Source organism: Leucopleurus acutus (assembly GCF_964270905.1).
Source record: "Leucopleurus acutus genome assembly, chromosome: 18".
Taxonomy (NCBI): domain Eukaryota; kingdom Metazoa; phylum Chordata; class Mammalia; order Artiodactyla; family Delphinidae; genus Leucopleurus; species Leucopleurus acutus.
The window spans coordinates 4,712,789-4,733,869 of record NC_139160.1 but is presented as its reverse complement, the minus strand read 5'-3'; the positions used below and the strand labels follow the sequence as shown (position 1 = coordinate 4,733,869).

Genomic DNA, 21,081 nt, shown 5'->3' with positions numbered 1-21,081 from the left:
CTGAAAAGAATAAGGTGACTGTGCCTGGAAAGATAATGATTAACATATAGAATGTGAATACAAGGCTGCGGGATCATTTATTGTCTCACCTGGGGCCCTTTGGAAGTGAAAGGTGTGCCGTGGCACCTGGCATACTGTCTCAGGCAGGGCGGGGCGTTGTTGTCCTACTGCAGAGTGAGCATGGATTATCCTAGAGTTCTGGAATCATGATTTCTTTAAACTCAAGAGAAGGAATAATAGCACAACTAAAGGGGCAAACACGACACAAAATGTGGCAAATGTAGAGCTTTGGAACTGAAAATAGTCACAAATTTAGCAGCTTAAACCAACACACATTTATCATATAACAGATCCACTGCCAGTTGAGGCTGTGATGAGAACTGAGCTCTGGCCAGCACACTGATTGCAGCCTTGCAGAGGGCAGGGCTGAGTGAGGGCTCTGGCTTTTGGCTGGCTGTTAGCGCTGAGAGATTGCCTACAGTTCCCGCTCCTCCATGGAGCCTGTCCTCCATGTAACCCTCTCCTCCGTGTGGCCCCCTCTGCCGTGGCCCCCTCTGCCAGGGGATGGGCTGTCTCACAGCACTGCAGCTTGTTTCTTCGAAGCCAGAGAGCAAGCCTGGGAGCAATGCAGACTCTTCTACAACCACAGAATTGTCGTCCCGTGACTTTGTCGTATTCTGTTGGTTGGAAGCAAGTCACTGGCCTGCCCACACTTGAGGAGAACGCTTTAATTCTGTCCACCACAATGATGGGTTCACAATCAGTGAGAAGTCTCAGTCTGACTGAGGTTTAATTCTTGCTTTGTGTGGTAAACATCTTACTTGTGATTATATTATGTGGAGGGGCTGCCTCTTTCTGAACTAATCAGTTATCTGTATCACTTATTTGGCAGTTAATGGTGTTTTGCATTTTGTTTTAACCAAGCGTAGTCTCTTTTTATTACAGAAAAACAAACATCTATAAGGTAGATGCATAGTATCATGTGCCGCCGTGCACCTATCCACTGGCTGCGGCCCAGAGCACCTCTTGACCAGCCAGTGTCTCCTTCCGTCCCACCTACTGTAAACCTCCCGGATTATTTTGAGGCAAATCCCGGGTATCGCTTTATTATCGAAATATTGTGTGACTTAACGTTTTATGTGCTGCATCCTGGTCTTCCTCTTCTGTACTGTATGTTCCCTGCGGATGTGGACTGTCTAGTCCATACCTTGCTTTGTCCTCGTGGTGCCTAGTGGGTAGGCAGCTACACACACGTGCACAAAGTCATTTCAGAGTCCGCCGGCGGTGGGGCCTCGCCTGCTCTTCGCAGTTGCTTTTCACGTGGACCTGTGTTGGGGAGACAGTCCCCTGATAACATAGCTCCGCGGTAACTCCGGCCTCTGGTGGGAAGAATTCTAGCCGGAGTTCTGCCTGACTTGTAGACGGAAGGAACCCCGTGAACACAAAGCTCGTGGGTTCCGGGTGGGGCGTCTCACCCAGCTCGACAGTGAAGGAAGCGTGTTTCCTTCGCCCCCCTCCCCAGCTTGCTCCTGGCTGCGCACGTGGATATATGGTTGTATCCTATGCAGAAAACAGCAGATATCTTAGGATTTGTGTATTTCGTAGACCTCGATGTTTAAGTGTTTGAATATGTAAATGTTTAGGGATGCGGCTGATATAGTAAAGGGTTACCTATATTTAATTTATAAGTTTTGTTACCCGTAGAGATCTGAGGTAAAAAGTAAATTGTGAATGTTTTCATTCATTTTATGATGTAATTTGATTCATCTTCGGATTGTTCGTAGGCATCTTTAGAGCAGCGTTTTGTTCTCGATGCTTTTGTGACATCCGGCGCAGTTGGTCCGAGCGCGTCATCTCTCCTTTCGTTTAAGTGCGTCTATCCCTGCGGGCAGCACTGCTAAATTGGTCCTGAAGCATCGGTGGGTGCTGTGGCTTGGAATGGCACAGCTGTTCACGTAATATTGACCACTGTATAATGTATCCCTGATTGCTGACCTAGTCTACCCTTTATGAAAGTGATTTTAAAGGCGCCTTTGTTATAACATCCATCACGTACTATAATGAGATCGTATCTCTAGCATAATTAATACATGTGTTCAAATTTCTGACTTCTTTTCTAAAGGAATTAGAATGATCATTTATTGGGGTTGTTTCAGACTTCCTCGGATAACCCTTTGTTGTTCAAAATGAAGTAACTGTGAGAGTGGTTTTTGGTAATAGGAGAGACTCTAGGGGACCGGGATGGAAAGAAGCTCCCTCTTCTCTGAGGGTGCCCCGTGTATTTGGGCAGGTGATGTGTGCATTCTCACCCTGGACTCACTGAACTCTTACTTCTCCCTCCTCTTGGACTGAATAGGGGAGACCTTTTTTTCCCCTTTTGCTGTGTCAGTTTCAGAATGTAACAGAAGATGAGTCTAGATGGCAAGTCAAATGTGATAAAGAAATTTTAGAAATTGAATTGCTTTTGGTCAAAGCACTTCCCTGGACATTGCCTCCAAGTTCTGTCCCATGGGCCTTTAGCAACCCTATAAAGAGAGCTTCTTTAGTCCTTTTTGTCTGAGTGTGGTGACACATTTCAGTTATATGTATGACTAGTAAAATTATTTTTTATAAATTAGAACAAGTTTGAATATTTTTCTGAAGTAGATAATTGATCTATAAATTTCTCATATGTTTCTATATGTCATATTGAAGAGAACACTGTTGGAAATTATTGCTGGGAGCAGTGGTCTGACTGAAACAGCCTTTGGTGTGGGCTGCGCGTTTCTGCTGACATTGATTGAGCACCAGAGGGGCTCTTTCCATTACTGTAGGTGTTTATTAGTAAAGTTTTTTATATGATTTAGATAATATATGCTGTGGAGAGTAGACTCCTTGAAGTAATACACTTGTTAAAATAAAAACTCCTGTTTTATAAGAAATCTGTCCTAAAGGACCCTGAGGCCAGTCTGTGTACATCCACCTCTTCAGCAGTGTCTGTGGGAGTAACAGAAAGATGTGTCTGCACGCGTGTGCTGAGTGCCTGCTCGTGCTTAGTTCATTAAACTTCAGCAGAGGTAGAGGGTAAATGGTGCTACCGATGGACCAGATCTTTTTGAGGAATTCCTAGAGGATTGGAAAGTAGTGACAGGAAAGAAAAGAACCACTGAACAGAACAATTGACTGTGGTCCTCCCAGGAGAGCCCTCGTGGAAGCTTGAATTTGGAGCCTGCCGTTCACGGTTGGCGTGTGGCTGTGATGCCATCACCATGGTAATCGCTGGAAGAGCTGGCTCAGGGGAGCCTTCTCTCTTCCTGTTCACACAGAGTAGCTGGCACGTGGGGTCAGGCCAGAGACGTGGTCTTTGCAGAGAGCGGGTGACCTTCTATCTGGGGGGCGGATAGGCCGTTAGGGCTCAGGAGTGGAGAGATCGGGGAGGGGCGTGTGGTGGGCCGGTGTCCCTGCAGACGTGGGGCTGGGATGCAGCCACCCTCAGCCACGCCCCCTGGTACTCGGCCTCCCTACTCCTCCAAGCACCCGCTTCCTTGGAACTGGGAACCAGCGCTTTCAGGACAAATGCGGAGGAATCCCAGCCAGAGATACCGATGCTGGTCATCTTTCATTCACGAGTCAGAACAGCTAAGCAAGGATTTCCAGAAACTTAAGGAAAAGCGGGAGCTTGAAAGAGAACAAGAAACTTGGTTCTCCTTTAAGTGGCAGTAGTTTAATGACCGAGGGCCACATTTCTGTTCCTTCGCTTTGTTCTTTTTGGCTTTCCTGTACCGCCTTTTGTTGCAGTGATGATATTTTCTTTGTTTTCTGGCAGTCACCTGTAAAGCTTTTCGCGTGCGTAACTAAGCTTTTCTTACGTGGAAGTTATTCAGCACCTTTCTCCCCTTCTGCTTCGAGCCAAGCTCCTGAGAGGCGTTAGCTGCCCCCTGGGCCGCTGTCCATGGAGCTCTTGGGTTTTGAGGAAAGGGTGGCAGATCTAGTTGTCACTACAGAAGCAAATGTAAGTGTTACGGTCCCTGCGTAGGTAAACAAGTGGAGGAAGGAGGGAGGGAGAGGCAGAGGCAGCTGGTTTCATAGCGGGGATTTAGTCCTTTATGAAAATTGGTTAATCTAGCTAGAGATTTAAATGTAGAATTACTAGATTCCCTAAAGCAGTATTAAATCTAATGAGTTGTAATAAAAATTAGGAGGTGACGTGGGGAAGGAGAGTTGGAGGAGTGTGTGTGTGCCCGTTTTTCATTTGCAGGGCAGATTTAAAGCTGTTGACGAGATAAGGATTATTTACAGCTGTGATAATAACCACCTAGAGCTGAAACCAAGCTGGTCCCAGCCGGTGTCTCTGGGGAAAGGACCTGAAGGGAGGGAGTGGCAATTAACACTTAGGTTTTACTCTCTACCCTCCACAGTTTGCATTGTTTTTCAGTTTGTGAACCTGCAGTATTTATTAAATAAAAGTGTTACACAAGGCATACAAAAGGGATCTGATGCTGGTTCTAGTCTTTACTACAGCTGTCCAGAGGGAGCTAACTTCAGACTTTTGGATAGATTAAAGAGCTGTGGGGCTTCCCTGGTGGCGCAGTGGTTGAGAGTCCGCCTGCCAATGCAGGGGACGCAGGTTCGTGCCCCGGTCTGGGAGGATCCCACATGCCACGGAGCGGCGGGGCCCGTGAGCCATGGCCACTGGGCCTGTGCGTCCGGAGCCTGTGCTCCGCAACGGGAGAGGCCACAATAAAGAGCTGCGTATTTTCCTTCTACCTACACAAGTAGCTTCCAAAACAAAGTACAAGTAAAGTACTTCACTGTCTTCTATTGGAATTTTCCATTGTGTTGATCAGTTTGCTAAAACGATCACTTAGGAGAATTTGAGTGACTGATGCTTCTAATTCCTTTACGAAGTGAAGTTTCACCCTCGTTGTTTGATTTCCACACCTGTGAGCTCGGCAGAGTAGGTGTTTCCCTGTGTTAAAAGGTGAGGAGACCAAGCCGGCTACAGTGACTTGTTCATGGCTCATGAAGTGGTGCGGAGCTTGGGCTCAGACTCTGTCCCCGATTCCGGGCCCCCGCTGGTCCCGCTGCCTCCACACGGGAAGTTTATAATGTCGCCAAACTCAGGTTCCCACGCTGATTTTTCCCTGCATTCTGAAAATTGTATTCTAGTTGTATTTAAAGTATGTAAATCTGTGTTTATTTTAAAAGATGAATTTTACTGCAGTTCTTAAGAAGGGCCACCCATGAACACTGGGTGTCATTCAGCCTCTTGCTGTTTCAGCAGCTGGAGGACACTTACTCTCAGCCCTGCTGAGCGGATCTTTTCTCAGACATAGGTGCCTCCCAGAATTTTCCTGATGTCTTTGTTTTGCACTGTTGTAGCTTGCTGAATCAAAGCAGTTGAATGCAGATGTTGTTTGCTTCAAGGATTAACTTATCTTTTTGGGCTTGTGACACTAAACAAGCCACACTTGGCCTTATCTGATCCCTGCAGTTATGTTTTTCACCCAAGAAATTTTGGATTTCAGCAGGTGACTTGCCCTCCAGGGAAACGATGGTGGGAAAGGAAGTGTCCTTATTAACTCTTGTTTTGGGATCCCAGTGTAGCATCCTTGACCCTTGATCACCTAGTCTTTTTCTTTTTTTCTTAAAATTGTGGTCAAATATATATAACATAAAATTGGCCATTTTAATTTTACGTGTAGATTTCAGTAACATAATTACATTCAGCATATTGTGCAACCGTCACCACTATCTAATTCCAAAATGTTTTCATCACCCCAACCGGAAGCTCTGTAGCCGTTCAGTAAAACTCCCCATTCCTCACTGCCCTCCCTGCCTGCAGACTTCACTGCCCTCTAGTCTGCTTTCTTTTTTTGTTTTCTTTAGTCTGCTTTCTGTCCTCTGTGGATTTGTCTGTTGTAGGTATTTCATGTACGTGGAATCATACACTGTTTGTCCTCTTATGTCTGGCTTATTTCACTTAGCATAATGTTTTCAAAGTTCATGCGTGTTGTAGCATGAATCCGTACTTCATTTCTTTATATGGCTGAATAATATTCCGTTATATTATTCCACATTTTGTTTATTCCTCTCTCTTTTTTTTTTTTTTTTTTGGTACGCGGGCCTCTCACTGTTGCGGCCTCTCCCGTTGCGGAGCACAGGCTCCGGACGCGCAGGCTCAGCGGTCATGGCTCACGGGCCCAGCCGCTCCCCGGCATGTGGGATCTGCCCGGACCAGGGCACGAACCCGTGTCCCCTGCATCCACAGGCAGACTCTCAACCACCGCGCCACCAGGGAAGCCCTGTTTATTCCTCTCTTGATGGACATTTGGAGTTGTCTCTGCCTTTTGGCTGTAATGACTAATGCTGCTGTGAACACTGACACACAAGTGTCTGACTTCCTGTTTTCACATCTTTTGGATACATACCTAGGATTGAAATTGCTGCGCCAGATGGTAACGCCATATTTAATTTTTGGAGGAACCACCAAATTTCTTCACATCCTCGCCAGTGCTTGTTGTTTTCCATTTCCCCCGGATCCCGGCCATCCTGTTGGGTGCGCAGGGCTACGCTGTGATTTGGTTTGCCTTTCTCTAATGAGTCGTGATACTGAGCATCTTTAAACGTACTTATTTGCCAGCTGTATATCATCTCTGGAGAAATGTCAATTCAAGTCATTTGCCCAGTTTTTAATTGGGTGGGTTGTTTGTTCTTGAGTTGTTGGAGTTCTTCACTTTGGATATTTATCCCACTTGGTCAATAATTCCTTTAATATGTTGCTGAATTGGGTTTGTTGGTGCTTTGTTGAGGGTTTTGCATCTACTCGTAAGGAATATTGCCTGTAGTTTATAGAGTCTCAGTCTGGCTTCAGAGTCAGGGTAATGCTGGTTTCATAAAATGAGTTAGAAAGCGTTCTCAATTTATCAGAAGAGTTTTACAACCCCTGGTCGTAAGTGTTCTGCAGTAGTTGATGCTGAGGCTTTTTCAGCTGAATGGTGTTGGTGGAGGGGCTGACCCCTGGAACTTCCGGCTCTGTCCTTTCTGTGACATCATTCCACTCTGAGTGATGTTTTGGACAGGACTCCACGTGGTACCAGCTGCAGTCAGTTCCTTTCTATATTTGACAAAACTATTTAAGTTTGATGATAATTTTAGTTTTTATTACAGTTAGCCCCTAGAATCCGGAGTATGAACTCTGTTGTTATAGTAACAGAATAAGTCAGTCAATAATTTACATAATTTTGATTTCTCTTCGACTTAATAATACCTTTTAACTCTGTGGTGATTTTCCTCTCAGGAATCTGAAGGACTTTACAAATAATTCACTTTACTGTAACATAGGATTTGGGGAAAATAGAGGGGTTCATGTTTTCTCAAGTGGAAGAGCATTGCCCCACATTTTCTGATTGAGCACCACCGCACAGGTCAGGCATCCAAGTCAGGTGTCTGAGGGTTGTCCTGGTACCAGTCCGGGGCCCCTTGTTTTTGATAGAGCTGAAACATTTGGTAACACAGAATGTTAAAACTGTCAAGAATGTGGTAGAAAGGGCTTAAAATGATGAAACATTTCTTGTAATTTTTTTTGGCCATGCAGGTGAATCTCTGCATTGAAAGGTATGCAGAGATGCTGTGAAAACCAAACCTTGCCCCCTTTTTCGGTCGTAGGTATGGTGCCAGTGATGGAGTTCAGATATAGCCGTGTTTTAAATGTTTAACCGTCCATGAAGGTATTTTGTGAATTATTTGGCGTTGGTAGAAGGGTTGGATTTGTAAAACTCATTGTGCCCATTCAAATCATTAAGTATGTTTGGTCATGTTGGAGAATTTTCTTTCTGATGTTATTGTTAAGCTAAACGTGAAGGAGTCACAGAGTAATTCTCCCTAAAGATGTCCAGTGTCGCCGCTGTTACTTCGGCAGAGATGAATTAACGAGATTTTTTCAGTAGCTCCTTGTCTCGTGATCACATACAAGTCAAAGCATGGGTTTTTTGGTTGTGGCACCGGGTCAGTGCCAACACTTTTCCATTCCTTGACTGACTTCAAAGATTTGAAGTGAATCTGTGTCTTCGTTTATTCTCGTCATATAAATATTCTCTGTAAGTAACACACATTTAGCCACGAATTGTATAAACAAACTTTTCGTTGGAGATATTAGGTCGGATAATTTGAAGGTTGTAGCTTTTAGCTCACGTCTGATAGGAACATTGAGTTTTAGTGGATATTTGAATTTTTAGAGGTTAAAATTATATGCCTGTTGTTTTGGGTTTGGTCGTTAGTCGCTGATTTACAGTAGTGATGCAGATGTGTAATTTGTTGCTTAGCTTCTGTTTTTTTTTAATTTTTTTTTTTATTTTTTGCGGTACGCGGGCCTGCGGCCTCTCCTGTTGCGGAGCACAGGCTCCGGACGCGCAGGCTCAGCGGCCATGGCTCACGGGCCCAGCCGCTCCACGGCATGTGGGATCCTCCCGGACCGGGGCACGAACCCGAGTGCCCTGCATCGGCAGGCGGACTCTCAACCACTGCGCCACCAGGGAAGCCCTAAGCTTCTGTTTTTTACATGGCATATCTGTACATGTATCACTTTTAGGTGAAAAGGATTACATAAGTGCCGACTTCTGAGTAACTTTAAATTTTCAGTCTTTGGCCAGTGGTTAATCATAGAACTGAGTTTTCCCGAAGAGCTTAGATGAGGAATTTTACACGTGTAATATGTGCTTATGGTGGCAGTTGAAGGAGAAAGTAAGGTCCTTTAATTTCTTCTGGGAAGAATCCTGGGGGCGGGGTGTGGTCAGGCGGGTAGGAGGGAGGATGAGACATACACACGGACGTGTGCACACCTACCGTTGGACAGTGAACTTGTACGGTTTCCCCTTCTTTGAGGAGCTCACGGAGATGGCTTCCGGAGGACCTGCCTCGGGCCCTGCCTCGTGCGCTGGCCTCGGGCTCTGACCTCCCTGCGCGGCTGAGTGTTGCTGGCAGCACAGCCCGTCTCGCCAGGGTGGCTCTGCCCCGTGTGGCCGCTGCTTCTCAAAAGCACTCGCAGCCCCTGTGATCTGCTGCAACAGGGCAGCGCCGTCTTAGGTCCGGGCCAGTCCCGGGGTCCTTTGTCCTTTCTGTGGAGCCCGTTTTAACTCTGATGGCAGAGTTACAAGCAGAGAAGACCACTGTGGCGGGCCTAAGATTCTTAGAATGACTGTCCTGAGTGTGGGACCCCCAGATCCTTCGTCAGTCACTGTGGGAATTTCAGGTCTTCGAGGGGTCCAGCCCAAGGTGGGAGTAGGAAGGGGCAGAGGGACTGCGTGTTCAGTGCCTTCTGTGCCAGGCTTCGCTCTGAACGCCTCCTGTCCATTTGGTGGAAACAGGCCACGGAGGGGCTGTCGTTTGCCCTGTTTGGGAGATGGGAAAAGTGGGGTTCGGGGTGAAATAGCTTGCCCTAAATTTGCACCTTCAATGTGACTCTATATTGCTACTGTTTTAGAATGGAAGCATTTTAGGTTTTCAGTAGGTGCCACACATCTGGTCTCTCTCACCTTGCTGGTGAGGAAAGTGAGCAGTGATTTGCGGAAGGTGACGCCGCTTAGTTGTTCATGTGTTAGAACCAGGCCAGGAAGGCAGGCCTCCTGGTTTGTGGGCCTCGCTCAGTGCCGCACAGCCTGAGCTGGAGGGGGACGCGCCCTCACTCACGTGCATCAGGGCACGTGCAAAGCGCTGATGAAAATACCTCGGAAGGAAAATCGAGGCTTGGCTTTTTTCGTTCCGTCTGTTTGTGAAGCCTTCCCCGAATTCTCCAGCTCTCAGCGTCTTTCCTGTCCTGACACCCTGTAGTGCGTACTGTGTTGTAGCAGAGCAGTTTGGTATCTGTTCTCTCCTGTATAACTTTAGATTTATTTTAAAAATAATTTTCTACCTGTCATCATGAAGAACTAATTTTTTTTCTCTGTGTACTCCCCAATTGGGTTATGACTTCGGCAGTTTCTCTGTATCCTTTTTAATGTATATCAAAAGTTTTCTGACTTGAACCCACGGTGAAAATTAGCTTTACAGTTAGACCTCATATATGCATACTGGAATATTGGAACCAAAGTTCCACAAACCGTTGTTTACTCTTGGTAGGGAGATGTACTGTCATCTGTTCTGTTTTACTGAAAAAGACACTTGTGGCTGTGACCCACTGAGTTGTCCTCACCCCGCCACTAATGGGTGTGACTGTTTGAAAATAACGTTCCACACCGTTTGGCACAGGGCTGGGCAGAAGTACTCAGATGCTTACTGAGGTTCATCCTTTCTGAAGGACTGCTGCTTTGAGATGATTTTTATGATGCCTGAAACTGAGGGTATGGAAATGGTTTGTTTTTTCATTAAAATGTTGGTCGTCTTTGACTTAGTTTCGGGGGTACAGCGTTTCCTGGGAGAACAGGCATGGACTTTCAGCCTTCTCTTTCTTCTCCGTTTTCTTGTTTAGGAGACAGAAACTTGTTTCTTACATCTTCGTACTTTGGAGTCATCCTTTTACAGCAGTCAAAGGATGTGTTCACATCCTCACGTCAGCTCTTCCTGTGCCTCCAGAACTGTTCTTAGTTTGCTAAGGTCACTTGCTCCTTTGATCATCAGGAAGCCTTTCCTGCCTGTTTTGGCAGTTCTCCTTTGGGTACTGACCTGATCTGACCCACTTCAGTATTAAACTTGGAATGGTAAACACTGGATTCTAAGATATGACTTGAACCACAGAAGTGGGGAAAATGTATTTTCTCATGTTTGTATTAAATACAGATTATCTGCTATAAAGAACTGTAACTATCTAATGTAAAGGAGGAAATGCCAGCCGGCCATATCTGTGGGTTCCACATCCGAGGATTGAAAATATTTGGGAAAAAAATTCTGGAAAGTTCCAAAAAGCAAAACTTGAATTTGCTGTGTGTTGGCAACTATTTGCATAGCATTTACATTGCATTGAGTATTATAAGTCATCGAGAGATGACTTACGGCGTACGGGAGGGTGTGCATAGGTTATACTCAGGTACTGCACCACTTCACATAAGGGCCTTGAGCATCCGTGGATTTTGGTACACGTGGACGTCCTTGGAACCAATTCCCCACAGATACTGAGGGACGACTGTATTCTTGATAAGTATGTTTTCTTGATGGAGATGCTCATCTTTTAGGTTTTCATCATTTTTTTATTTCCTACTAAAATGTATTAAGTACCCTGTCTTCTTAAGCAGTATACACTGAACATAATTAGCTTTTCAAACTGATATGTCTTCCTAGATACCATTTTCTACCAGAGTCTAGCTTTAGATTGTGGAAGAGATTTCCTTAATTTACTTTCTTGAAAACATTCCTGGGTGTCAGTTTGCTTTTGTGTCATTGTTTCTTTCTCATAATGGCACACACAGGGCAGTCAGATGTGTGTTTTCCACGGTTGACTGTGTAAACAGTATTTAATCAGAAGCAGCTGTCTCCCAAGTGATTTTCTTTTCTCCTATTTGCAGATGGTATCTTCAAAACATAGGTATCCTTATCAACAAATAAAGGGTATCCTTATAGTTTCAACTTGCTCTTCTTTCGCTTGGGTGGTTATTTTTGGCGTGATTCAGCGTTCTAAGAATCATACTAGGTAGGTTTAAGGAGGCTCGCTCCATGGCCTGCAAAGTCTTACGTGGGATGATTGTTTCTGAGGATGATACTGTACTAACTTTCATCCAGAGCCTTGTTAGTGTCTGACCTTTAATAGATTGTGCAACATTTTATCCTTAATGTTTTAATAAGATTGGAAGAGCCAGTAGGTTCATACATTGTTAGAAATGTGGGGATGGAGGTACTATAGAGATGAAGATCTTACATAGGAGATAACCCAGGTCCCGAGAGAGCAGCCTTTTTTCTCAGGGTATTACAGCTAGTTAGTGGCATGGCCAGAGCCAGCCTCAAGCCTGTAGCTTTGCTAGTTGAGTGCTATTTTTAGTGTACCCTGGTCTCTCTCAGTAGCTCCATAATGGCTCCATTTTTCCATGAAATTCTTTCCGTAAAACAATACTTCCTATTTTTAATAAACCTTTAGTTTCAATTAGTAGCATTATATTGACAGAGATATTGATTTTAAAATATTATCCAATATTAACCTTGTTTCTCAAGCACAGCTATTGAGGTTTTTTTTCTTTCTGATTTTATTTATTTATTTATTTTATTAAACTTTTTTTTTTTTAAGAACAGTTTTAGTTTCACAGCAGAATTGAAGGGAAAGTACAGAGATTTCCCATATACCTCCTGCCCGCATGTGCACAGCCTCACCGCTTGTCAACAGCGCCTCCAGAGTGGCACACTTATTACAATGGATGAACCTATGCTGACACATCATAATCACCTAAAGTTCATAGTTTACACTACAGTGTACCCTTGGTGTACTTTCTGTGGGTTTGAACAACCGTACAATGACACGTATTCATCATTATAGTATCGTACAGAGTATTTTCACTGCCCTAAAAATCCTCTCAGCTCTGCCTGTTCATCCCTCCTTCTCCTTAATCCCTAGGAACCACTGTTGTTTGTTGTTGTTGTTTTGAACTGTCTTCATAGTTACCATTGAGTTTTTAACTTTCAATTAATTTTTATATTTAAAAGTTTTATAATTTTTATAGTTAGAAGTTTATTTGGTTCTTAAAAAAATCAGCTTAGGCTTTAAATTCTCATCTTTGTTCTTATAATCAAGCTTCTGCTATTTCTTTGCACATATTAAGCATTTGTTCTATATCATGTCTGAAATAGTCCTGGTATTTAATATCTTGAATCTAATTCTGCCAGTGTGCTTCCGCTGGCTTTTACTTGTGGTGCTTTGTTTTTCTGTGTATGTGTGATTTTTGATTGTGAACTCAAATCTCTTGGAGTTTTATTTGTGGGAATTCTTCGTGGGGTGGATTGAATTTGTCTTCTAGAGTGAGTTTGTAATTCCGTTGGTTGCTAGTTGTAGGGTGGAAGAGGGCACTGTCAACTCAGGACCTCTTTGAATGACATTTTCTGCCTGATTTTGTTTGTTTGTAAGATCATATAGCATGTGTGAATTTGGGTCACAAGCTTTGATTAGGGCCAGCTTGTGGTTATGACTGTTGGGAAGATACTTATCATCTCCCCCACTCCCACACCAAGGACAAGTCAGGCAGGTTTCCTTGCCATCTCCTTCTGTGGTGCAGGGTTATTTCTCGTTCCCCCTTAGCTGAAGACGTAGCCCTCTTGGGCTCACTGTCATGCTGGGGTCTTCTGCTGGCCTCCCTGTCTTTGGTGGGCCCTAAGCTTCAGCACCTGGTTACCATGTTCTGTTCCATCCAGCTGTCAGAGTAGGGTGCACAGGTCACTAGTGTTGGCAGGTGACCTCCATGTAAAATCTGTCTTTGGCATTTGCTTATCTCCCAGGGTTCTCCCATGGCTTCGTTTTTTGGTTTCTGCAGATTCCTTATTTTCTCACCAGCTCAGTAAATTATTATTGTTTTAATTAAAAAATTCATTCACCTTTTGGTTGTTTTCATCAGGAGGGTCACGAATATCTAATTACTTCTTCTTGATGAATTTGTAGTAATAGGTACTGAGTCTAAAATAATCTTATGTAAGTTACAAAAATGGAGACAGAGAACGGTCAGAAAGAATGTCGTCTTCCTTCTGAGCGTGCTGTGTTCTCAGACAAAACAGATGAATCCTGTTCCTCACGAAAGCTTTAGAGCAGAAATTCCTAACTGAGAACACCAACGTTTCTTCCCTTTATCCCAGTAAAGAATCGTGATTTTGTAAAGCATTGTTAATTGCAGTAGGGTCCTATTTCTCAAGTGTGGGGATGCAAGGCTGTTCAGAGCCATTACTGTTGGATGTTGACTTGTTCTAGGCTCAACTTAAATCTTGCGGTGCTTGACTATTATTTGACCTGATAGGGAGTGTCAGCCTTCAATAACATCTTCAAGGGATGATGTTCGAGAACTCTGGTACACGTAGTAAAAATTGTGTGGCAAGTTTTCGGCTTCGTGGTGGTTTTTCACCAGTTAGACCAACTGTAGTGTTGAAAACACTTAAATTTTTAAAAAAGCACTCATCGGAAACTGGATTGCCTTGTCTGCACTTTGCCTTTGTAGTTAGCATTTGGCTAGAGGTAGGCGTGTGCTCTGGTCATTTCTGCAAGAAAGTCTTGAATTCCTGCCGTGGGACTCTCCTCCTGTAGTTCACAGGATCCGCTCTGCGGCGTAATTATGCTGTACTGAGGTATAGTTTACTGTGCTGTGCCTTACTTTAGAAGTGTCGCCGAGCAAATTCCGTCCTCTCTGTACTGTCCGTGTCGATCTGCTGCCCTTGCCGTATCTGCAGCCACAGTCCCTCCCTGTCGAATCGTGTTGCTTGGCACGTGTCGGTTGGCTTAGAATTCCCTGGAGCTTGGTGTTACTACAGTAGTGTCCTCAGAAGTGTCGATAAAAGGGATTGGAAATATGACAGAATGTTAAGGTAGAAGGCACTTTAGAAATTACCTGATCTTCGGCTGTGAAAACCTAAGTTTGGGTAAACGCTTACTTGAAAACCCAGCAGATAAGCTTAGAGCTGGGGGTTTAGAAAATTGCTGAGGAGACTGGCCCTTTTATTTTGCAAATAAACATTCTTAAATTACCAGAAAGGTTAAAGGACAGTGGTCTGCGTTTCCACTTCATCGCACTTAACCTCGTCCTCAGTCCAGCCTCGTTGGATTGCGGTTCTGCTGGTGGTTCGGCTTTGGGGGAGTATTATGAGGGTTCTTCCAGGGGCCGTGTTGTGGAGTTGGCCAGATTGAGGAGAGGATCTGTTTTTTTTAATGGAGCTTCCTCATTTTCTCCTTCTGATTTTTGTTTCCTTCTCTTGTTATTTCTTAGCTATTGCATGGAGCCGGTCATATTTATTAATATTACTGGCCAATGAGAGTAGCTTTTCTTCCCCTTGGAATTGAAGGGAAGGGAGAGAAGAGAAGCAGCATTTACGGACAGCGGCTCACGTACAAGGCACAGCCAGATGCTTTCACAAAAGCTTCAACTCAGTTTATTCGTAGCCGCTCTGTAAGGTGGTTGGTACCATTTCCCTCTTACCCTTAGGGACTTGAGGCACAGAGAGGCTAAGAACTCGAACGTAGTCAAAACTACCCTGAGGCCAGGATGGGTGGGGGAAGGGCTTTCTGAGCAGCGCCTGGAAGCGGGTAGGGACACCAGTGGGACATGGGGTGGTCAGAGCACACGGGTGTGGCATGCGATCGGTGTTACAGCGGAGAATGCTCACATGGTGTTCTGTTCTTGCTTCATCCTGAGGGCCAGAAATGCTTTCCCCTGGTATGTGTACCGGCATTTTATTGTCCCAAGTACATAGATGCATGAGGTCGTACTTCGGATAATAGCACCTTTTCTTGTCTTTTTGTGTGTGTGTGTGTGTGGGAAAGGGGTTATACTCATTTGAATACACCAGTATCAGTTTAAATTCTTGCATGTGGCTTAGTGATAGTTTTCAATATATGTGAGGAAATTCTGCGACGAGATACTTGAGCTGGCGGGGGCGGAGAGCGGGCTTGTAGCCTTCCACCAAGACGGTTCTGTTCAGTGGATCTTGAAGTTGCTGTAATAACTGAATTGCATGTTGTTATAAAACAGTTCATGGAGAGCCAAATTTAGAAATAAACAGTATCTGTGAACTAGTGATTGTGTTGGGGATTTATAGAAAGCCGAATAGTAATTCCTAAATTAAAAAAATAAAGACAGTATCATGTATATATCCAAGTGCTGGATGGCTGGAGGGCATTTTAGAGGAAATGTCTCGTTTTGGTGGAACTCGACCACCAACCCACCCGGTCCCTTTCATCAGTACTTACTTCAGGCCTGGCCCATCAGGAAGTTGAAGAGGCGTCGTCTGACAAAAAGGTCTGGGCTTCCCAGGCTTAGGAAACAGCAGGGGGTGGGCTATGGACACCCGGTGGTGTTGACAGTGGTCGCACCCTTGGGGAGGCATGGTGTGTGTGTCGTGTTGTCGTCTTGTGTGCAGCTCCGCAAGGTGGTGTTGGGCTGTCTTGTGAGTAGTATCAGTTGTATTTGTCTGGTAGGGTGTGTTCTTGGGAATTTCCAGGTAGACTGATGCAGTTACTATGTTCTCAGAACTGCTTTTACTTCCCTTTCAGGCTACGTCTTGAGCCCATTTGCTAGTGTGTGCTGGTTCTCAGGGCCTGTGTGCTGCCCACCACTTCCCCTGACTCCCCGTCCCTTTTCCTTCGGAGACCTCAGGTGCACAGAATTGAGTCGGTCGTATTCCTGAGACCATGACCACAGTTACTGTCTGGGCAAGGCCCCTCTTTCGTTGGGCTTTATTTTATTTTTTCCTTTTTGTCCTTCCCTGCAGTTCCACATCCCGGCCCTCTTCCAGCCCCACTCAAGTGTGTTCCATGTACATTCTTCCAGCCCGTTGGCCGTGTTCTGTTTTATATATGTATGTGGATCTCGTTTTTACTTTGTTTTCTCAATATGATGTTTTTGACCAGTATCCGTGTTTTTGTATGTAAACCTAGTTCATTTATTCTGACTGCTACCTAGTATGCTGTCATTTTATAGACCATCTAGACTGCAGTCAGCTGTGCAGTCGTCAGTGACATTTCAGCAAACGTTCTTGTCACCTTTAATTCTGTGTGAGAAGGTTTCAGGTATATACCTCTGAAGAAGTGTTAGGTCACTGAATATATGCATATTTAATTTCACAGAATTTCAGCTCTCTGAGATGGCTGCTCTGAGATTACACTCCTGTTAGACCATGTGATTCAGCAGGGGCTCACATCCATTACTTAAAACAAGGAACAGGATTTGATATAATTCCTTGATCCAAGCTTTGTCCATGAGAATGTTCCTGCAAACTAGTTTTTGGTCATATTATTAAAAGCCTTTATTCTTCACTATCACCCTTTGTTTTCTTTCCATAATGTTAGGTAGTTATAGGGAACAAGAAAATTATTATTATTTATTTTTTTTTTTTTTTTGCGGTACGCAGGCCTCTCACTGCTGTGGCCTCTCCCGTTGCGGAGCACAGGCTCCGGACGCGCAGGCTCAGCGGCCATGGCTCACGGGCCCAGCCGCTCCGCGGCATGTGGGATCTTCCCGGAGTGGGGCACGAACCCGTGTCCCCTGCACTGGCAGGCGGACTCTCAACCACTGCGCCACCAGGGAAGCCCCAACAAGAAAATTATTTTAAGGGTTTCTCTGTACTGTGTATATAATTGTGACAGTATTGGGAAATACTGTAAATACTAAGATGTCTGTTTTTCATTTTATAGGGCGCCAATGCCTCGGCATTAGAGAAAGAGATCGGTCCAGAGCAGTTTCCAGTCAATGAGCACTATTTTGGATTAGTCAATGTAAGTATCCGTTGGTGCGTAGCCTTCAAATTATGCTTGGAAGTAGTGTTAAGAATGATGAATGCAGTTCATAATTTATTAAAGGAAATTTGTTCCTTTGTATCAGTAGACTTAATGCCAAGAAACATGACTGGGAATTTCAAAATTATCTCTAATGGGAGGGAAACAACATTGCCTGAAGTCTTTTTTTTTTTAATTTATTATTTATTTATTATTATTATTTTCTTTGGCTGTGTTGGGTCTTCATGGCGGTGTGTGGGCTTTTCATTGTGGTGGCTTCTCTTGTTGCAGAGCCCGGGCTCTAGGTGCACAGGCTTCAGTAGGTGTGGCTGATGGGCTCTCTAGAGCACACGCTCAGTAGTTGTGGCACATGGGCTTAGTTGCTCTGTGGCATGTGGGATCTTCCTGGACCAGGCTCGAACCCGTGTCCTCTGCATTGGCAGGCGGATTCTTAACCACTGTGCCACCAGGGAAGTCCCCATTGCCTGAAGTCTTAAGAGTCTTGGAACAGTTTCTAACTTGTCAGCCTGATTTTTTTTCCTATTTTGTGTCAGAATTTTCTCATAACCAAAATTTCATATGGCCTAGACCAAATGATCTCTTTGATTCTTTGAGAATTATTTACGTGTCTAAATATAAGTGGTCCAAATGTACAGATATAAATACAGTTTTGTAAATGCCCCCATGGGTCTATAGCATCTTTGTCAGTTTGCTTCTGGCGTTGTTCCAGTGGTATAGATTTAAAAGTGTGAAATATAAGAAAAAAACATAGCCTTGCCCTTATGGAGGTAATCATTGTAATTATACATTATTAAAACTTTGGAAGAACTTTCTTTAGAATTTTTAACTCTTTCCTGAATCATGAGAAGACACCACCAATCTTTGTTATGTAGTTGTCATGGTAGTTTATGCTGTACTGTACTGTTAGGTGGATCCATGGTGAGTGTTTTAAAATATGTGTATTGGTGATAATACAGGTAAGAAAGTAAGTTATGCTGAACAGATTGGTGTGTTACTGAGTACTAGCACGTCATTATGTACATAGGTTCCTTGTGCAATTTGAGGAGGGCAGTTGCGTGGTATGTGTGTCTTGCCTTGCTTGGGGACCCTTCTCTGTCTGTCTGCGCTGGGCATAAGCTAGTAACACAGGGTCAGCAGTGCCCACCCTCCTCCTCTTCCCCTCCCTAGAGGAGGCCACTCATTAGTCCTCGGGCTATTTTTTCTGGAATGTATCCTTACAGCCTAAATAAGGTACTTATACTGCCATTAAAAAAATAAAAACAAACTACTGACTTCCTGTTTTGGCAGATAAGAAACTTCACTCTCTTTTCTCACCATCCCTGCCCAACTTCACTTTCCCCCGTTCTCCCAATATGGAATTAATCATTGCTTTATTTTTCCATGTCCTAAACTTTCATTTATTCTTCCCAAAGCCTTCAGCAGAACTAAAGAAAGCCAAAAAGACCTTCTCAGTATCCGTTTCCACTGAGCCGTGCCTGTCAGGTACCACCCAGCCGCCCCCCCGCCCCGTGCTCCTTCTGTGCAGCCTGTACCTGGCGATGTCTCTTCCATCGCCCTTCACATTCCCTGCACTTGTCTCCTTTCCTTCTTCCCGACTTCTTTCCGGGTTTTTCCTCCCTTGCTTTGTGGAACACCTTCTGTAGATGCTTGTTTAGGAAATGTGCATGGATACAGACTTTGAGATCTTGTATATTTAAGACTGTTTTGGTTATTGTTAGAGCTAGATATCCATCCTAGGTTACATCAGGGCTTACTCCACTGCTTTCTGGCTTCTGTTGATGCTGAGAGGGTGGATGCCATTCTGGTTCTCGATCTCATATGTACAGGGCTTTTTTTTTTTCCCCCTTTAAAACGTTTTTGGGAAGCCTTAAGGATATTCTCTATCCACAGTGTTCTGAAATCTAATCCTGTGTCTTGATGGGGACCCTGTTGTGCTGAGTGTTTATGGACCCATTCAGACTGATGATTTATTTCCCTCAGTTGTAAACCATTTCTGATACTATTATTGAGATAATTTTCTTCCTATCATTGTAATTTCTCTGTTTTGTCTTTTTTTGATATGGTTAGTTGTTATACTGAAACACTTAGACTGATTCTTTATTTTTCTTATTCTCCCATTTTTGATCATCTGCCTTATTCTACATTTTAGACTGTATCTTCAACTTTTTTGTCCAGCTCATTGCATTTTTTATTTCTTACAGTGTTACCTTTTTTTCTTCTCTTGTTTCATGGGGGCAGTATTTTCTGTTCCTTTTCGCAGGATGTCATTTATAGTTTTTGTTGTTGCTGAGGTTTTCTGATGCTTACTGGATTGCTTCTGAGACCTTGGAGTTTATTCCCCGCCCCCTTTTAAACTTTGGTATCTTTCCTGTTGGAAGCTTTCCTCCAATTGTACTCATCTATAAGGGTGAAACGCTGAAAGGATGACTGGGGCTTCTTGTGTTGTGTGGGGCTGCTCTTTCAGTCTAGAGTGGCCCCTGGCGAATGCCCCTCCCTCCCACGGCCCCCATCCCATTTCAGTAGCTGGAGCTGTCTCTCTGGGGCTGTTTATCTTCTGCCGGGAAGCCTCCTCCGGCGCCTGTCTGGGGTGGGGGTGGGGGGTTATTCGGGGTTTTATTTGGTCCTGTTTCCTGCTCGGTGCCTCACTGCTGTCCTTAAGGGTTCTTCACCCAGAGTCTCCTCTTCATCTTCTGTGGAGACTAAACCTGCAGCTGAAGGAAGAGTTGAGTGCCTGGGGGTCTAAATGGTCCTTTTAAAGACTGACGACCAGACTTGTGTTCTCAGAGGTCCCCACCCCACAAAACGTCTCTGACCCTTTAGAGGTAAGTCCGTTGTTACCCATTTGTCTCTTAGAGACATTTGGGCTACTTCTCCGTCTGCCTTCTGTTTTCTGGAAGTTCGCTGATACCTCTGATCTCTCATTGTCTTCTTTGGCCTTTTGCGTTTTTGCCTAGTCTGTTCTTTTACTGTCATTTTATTGGGGTATCATGGGGAGGAGAGTTAGATGAATATATTTAATTTTTCTTGTTTATTGAGCAGGCTGGCCTCTGCTTCTGATATCTGAAATGCGCACACTTACAGAGCTGTCTAGTGATCAGAAGCCTCCTTTCGGTTCTGGGGGGGGGGCAGACCCCAGCTCTTCAGTCTCGCTGCCCTTTCCCTGTGGCTGTGGCTACCGCCCTTACTTGGCTCAGCCTCCAAAGCTAATTTGTGTCTTAAATTGTAGAAAAGTTGTGCCCATTTTTAGTGTCCCAGAAGAACCCATTTTCCTTAGTTAGAGTAGTAGTATTTTCTATATTGAAGGCTGTTTTCCCTTTACCTTCTCCAGCATAAACATTCCAATCTCTCCATTTTGTGTCTAACTGACTTTTTTGCAGATAACCTCAAAACAAGTAAACGAGTCTTAAAGCTCTATATTATTTTTTCTTCTGCTGGTATGTTGTTTTTAATTGGATACCAGTATCCAAATACCAGTGTTGATTGTGTGTAAAAAAACAAACAAAAAAAGTTTCTAAGAAGGTATCATTTTTACTACTTCACGTGCATCAGTCTAAATTCAAAAGGTAGAATTTGTATTTCTCCCTGAAGCTGAGTAACCGAGATTCAGTAAAACCAAGGAAAGCAGGAATTTCTGAGAACAGTTTCTGATCTCTGTGCCTGGTTATTATGATGAAGAATTGAGATCCCTAAGGTAGCCAGGG

The 21,081-nt window shown here is 44.2% G+C and overlaps 1 protein-coding gene across 1 annotated transcript in view; it reads left to right on the top strand.

The window, feature by feature from the left end:
- USP12 (ubiquitin specific peptidase 12) overlaps positions 1 to 21,081 on the top strand; it is a 78,495-nt gene that overhangs the window by 17,929 nt on the left and 39,485 nt on the right. Inside the window, exon 2 of the mRNA XM_082859291.1 lies at positions 17,279 to 17,359. Within this exon, the coding sequence (XP_082715417.1) occupies positions 17,279 to 17,359 (81 nt within the window). The remainder of the gene's footprint in view (positions 1 to 17,278; positions 17,360 to 21,081) is intronic.